Raw genomic sequence first — 2962 nt, forward strand, 5'->3', positions numbered from 1 at the left:
GTAACCCTACTTACACGATCTACAGGACTAAGTCCAGCTCATGGGAAGGCCTATAAATGGAAATTCAAGATTTACTTTCCTTCTCACACATGATAAATATTTAATATACTGAGCGTCATTACCTTTTTTTTTTTAATTTGTTTAAAAAAAAAATTATGAATGCCCTTAGATTATCTTCTCTCTCAAAGGCTCTGAGGAGTTGTCCTGATTCCCTTTGTACAGGAGTCACACAGAAACACAAGCCACTTGCATTTCCCCAGTTTCAGCAGCAAGCAGGAACTGACCTGCCAGTCTTCCCGGAAAAAAACCCAACATTAAACAGTAAGTTTCCGTAAGCCAAAAAGCTTTTCGAAGTCGCTCGCTATTCTACAAAGGATCTGAAATGATTTGGACTAGAGAAGAGATGCACCACAGCACTGGTGACGTCCCTTTGTGCCCAGCACACCCAGCCTTTCCAGCAGGGGCTGTAAAGGTGTCCCGGGGCGCGCACATCTGGGAGGGAGAACAGATCAAGACTTGTCTTGGTGCACGCGTCTGCCTCCCTTCACAGAAAACCACACAACTCACGACCATCTGCTCTGGGAGCGGCAGGCACTCGCTAGCCTGGAGGGAATAAGGTCCTGCTTCCGCGTCAGAGGGAGAGGGTCAGCCTGGAGCTGAACACTGCCTTTCCGAGGAGGGACCCACGGATCTGCCTGCAAGGAGTGGGATACACGGAGCTGCACGAGGGTCTGGTGGTTGGCATGGAGATCCGAGGCTGCGGTGTCTGGATCGGCAGAACTCAGGCAAACCATAGAGGTAATGTGTTGTGAGAGTGGGAGAGTGTGCTAGTCAGCGGCGCTTCCTTGGCAGGGCACCAACCTCCTCCGGCCTGAACAGGGCCACCCAGGGAGGCCTGTCCTCCTCCGGCCTGCCAGGGTGCTGGTGGTCTCAGGACACCACCCTGCAGGTCCCTGGGACTCAACTGCTTGCCCCAGGAGTACCAGGGCCATGCCTCAGGGCTTGGGTAAACGACTTGCAGCAGGCCTAGTCTGGACACCAGCCTGATGACCACCAGGTACTAAACACCTCCTTAACTGGAAAACGGAGAAGAGGAAAAAAGAAAGCCAGCCAGCTGCTGGAGCCCACCATGTTCCAGTGTGAAAACTACTATTCAGTTGGGGGGACACACACGCACACCCATGCACACCAACACAGTCCAGTTAATTCAAGTCTCCTTTGGTTGTAGAAGAATCAAGCCAGAAGCTACCCAAGGGGAAGGTGTCGAGATGGGTCCTGATACAGCTACGGCACCTTTGCCTCGGCGCTTAGTAGCGAACAGCGTGGGCTGCACTGACAGCTTGGCACTGCGTCCTGCTGCCGGGGAGACCAGGTATGATGAGAACACATCCTGAACGTGCCTGAGGCAAGGTGAGAAAACACTGCTCAGTCTGCTGGCTCACAGTAACCACAGAAGTCAAAAAGACTGGATGGGACTTTGAAAGGGAGCACCAGCACCCTGCCAGGGTGGTGCTCAGCACCTCAGGAAAACCCACTCTGCCTTACGCTGCTATTGCTGCTTTATCGGTCGCACTGTTTTCAAGTGCGGGAAACACCTTGCGCATCCTGTGCTACAGGATTAAGACAGAAGAATGAAGAAACTGCCAGATGGCTTCTTCCAAGACCTCTCTTCTCCCCGACCTCCTTCAGATTCCTGGTTTCTCGGGCATGGCCAGTCGCAGCTTTGTACAAAGGAGCCTGAATGGATGTTGCCTATTGCTGAAGAAAACCGCTGCAAGCGCAGCGGGCTGCCCTCCCAGCTCAGCTGGAGACGACACCCGTCCCTCAGTGAACTATGCACGCAGCCCGTCCCAGTGAACACGCAAACCTGGCAGAGCAACAGCCGGCAGGGACAGAGACCTGGGCAGACGACAGGTAAGCCGCTTCCCTGCTCCGACAGAGTCCAGCAAGGGAGTACACCTGACTGCTCACCGCCCGAGCCCGGAACATCTCCAGACCCAGGGCAGCCTGACTGATCTGCTTCCTCTAAACACAGTTAAGAAGAGCAAGGCCCCTGGCTGTACCTGGGAGCCCACCTACGTATCAGACCTGGAGCTCAAACACACTGGATCAGTAATGTGACCATTTCAATGGAATTGTAGATTTTTTACCCAGAGTGGACTCTTTATTTCAGCTTTACCATTTGTAAAAGGAAGAGGAAAAGGTCATGGATGCTCTCTCCCTTTTGGCTGGGCCACACTCAGACTTAAGAGAATGTCCTTGCTCACGTCACGAGAGAATATGGATGGGATGTGCATGGGTTAGGGGCTGGGCTCAGGGGAGTGAATAAAAAAACCAAAACAAAGATTCCCCCTCCCTAAACATTAAAGGACTGAAACCTGCCTCCCATATTCACCAACCTCACTTTGGCTCTGAGTCGGCCAACTCACGACAGACAGAATCCTGGTTACGGGCTAGCGCTGTGTTTTGTTCAGGCAAAGGGTCCTGCCCCCGAGGAGTCTGTGCTTTTCCACTCAGCCAAGAAATCTGGTCAATTGTCTGAATGTTCGTGACAATCCACTGCATCTGCTCTGGGGGCACTGGTGCTTCCCTGGCCGGCCGAGGGGTCTGCTCAAACGCACGCAATCTCTCTGATGTCCAAGGGGTTTGCTCTGTGGGGGCTGAGGCCACTTCCCAGCTGGGCTGAAGGGTTGGCTCTGGTAGTTTCTCTGCTGTCCGGGGAGGCTGCTCCGCAGATGTCAGGGATTTTGCAGTGGGCCAGTGGGTTTGCTCATGCATCTGAAGTTTCTCCGCAGGCCAAGGTACCTGTCCGACATGCGTCACTGCTTTCCCAGCAGACCAAGAGATCTGCTCACCAGCTAACACGGTCCTCTCTTTCTGCTGGGGACTCAGCTCCATGGTCGGGGCTCCTCTCTCCTTCAGCTGAGCGTTCTGATCAACGGGCCGCAGTGCCTTCTCTGAC

General features: G+C 53.6%; 1 protein-coding gene across 1 annotated transcript in view; it reads right to left on the reverse strand.

Annotated features, from left to right (window-relative positions):
• Positions 1-1541: 1541 nt before the first annotated feature.
• LOC104489480 (histone-lysine N-methyltransferase, H3 lysine-36 and H4 lysine-20 specific-like) overlaps positions 1542-2962 on the reverse strand; it is a gene marked incomplete at its 5' end in the record, with an annotated part of 7641 nt that continues 6220 nt past the window's right edge. The window contains one exon of the mRNA XM_010131642.1: positions 1542-1610. Coding sequence (XP_010129944.1) covers positions 1542-1610 — 69 coding nt within the window. The remainder of the gene's footprint in view (positions 1611-2962) is intronic.

The sequence above is a fragment of the Buceros rhinoceros genome, unplaced genomic scaffold (assembly GCF_000710305.1).
Source record: "Buceros rhinoceros silvestris isolate BGI_N320 unplaced genomic scaffold, ASM71030v1 scaffold23592, whole genome shotgun sequence".
Lineage (NCBI taxonomy): Eukaryota > Metazoa > Chordata > Aves > Bucerotiformes > Bucerotidae > Buceros > Buceros rhinoceros.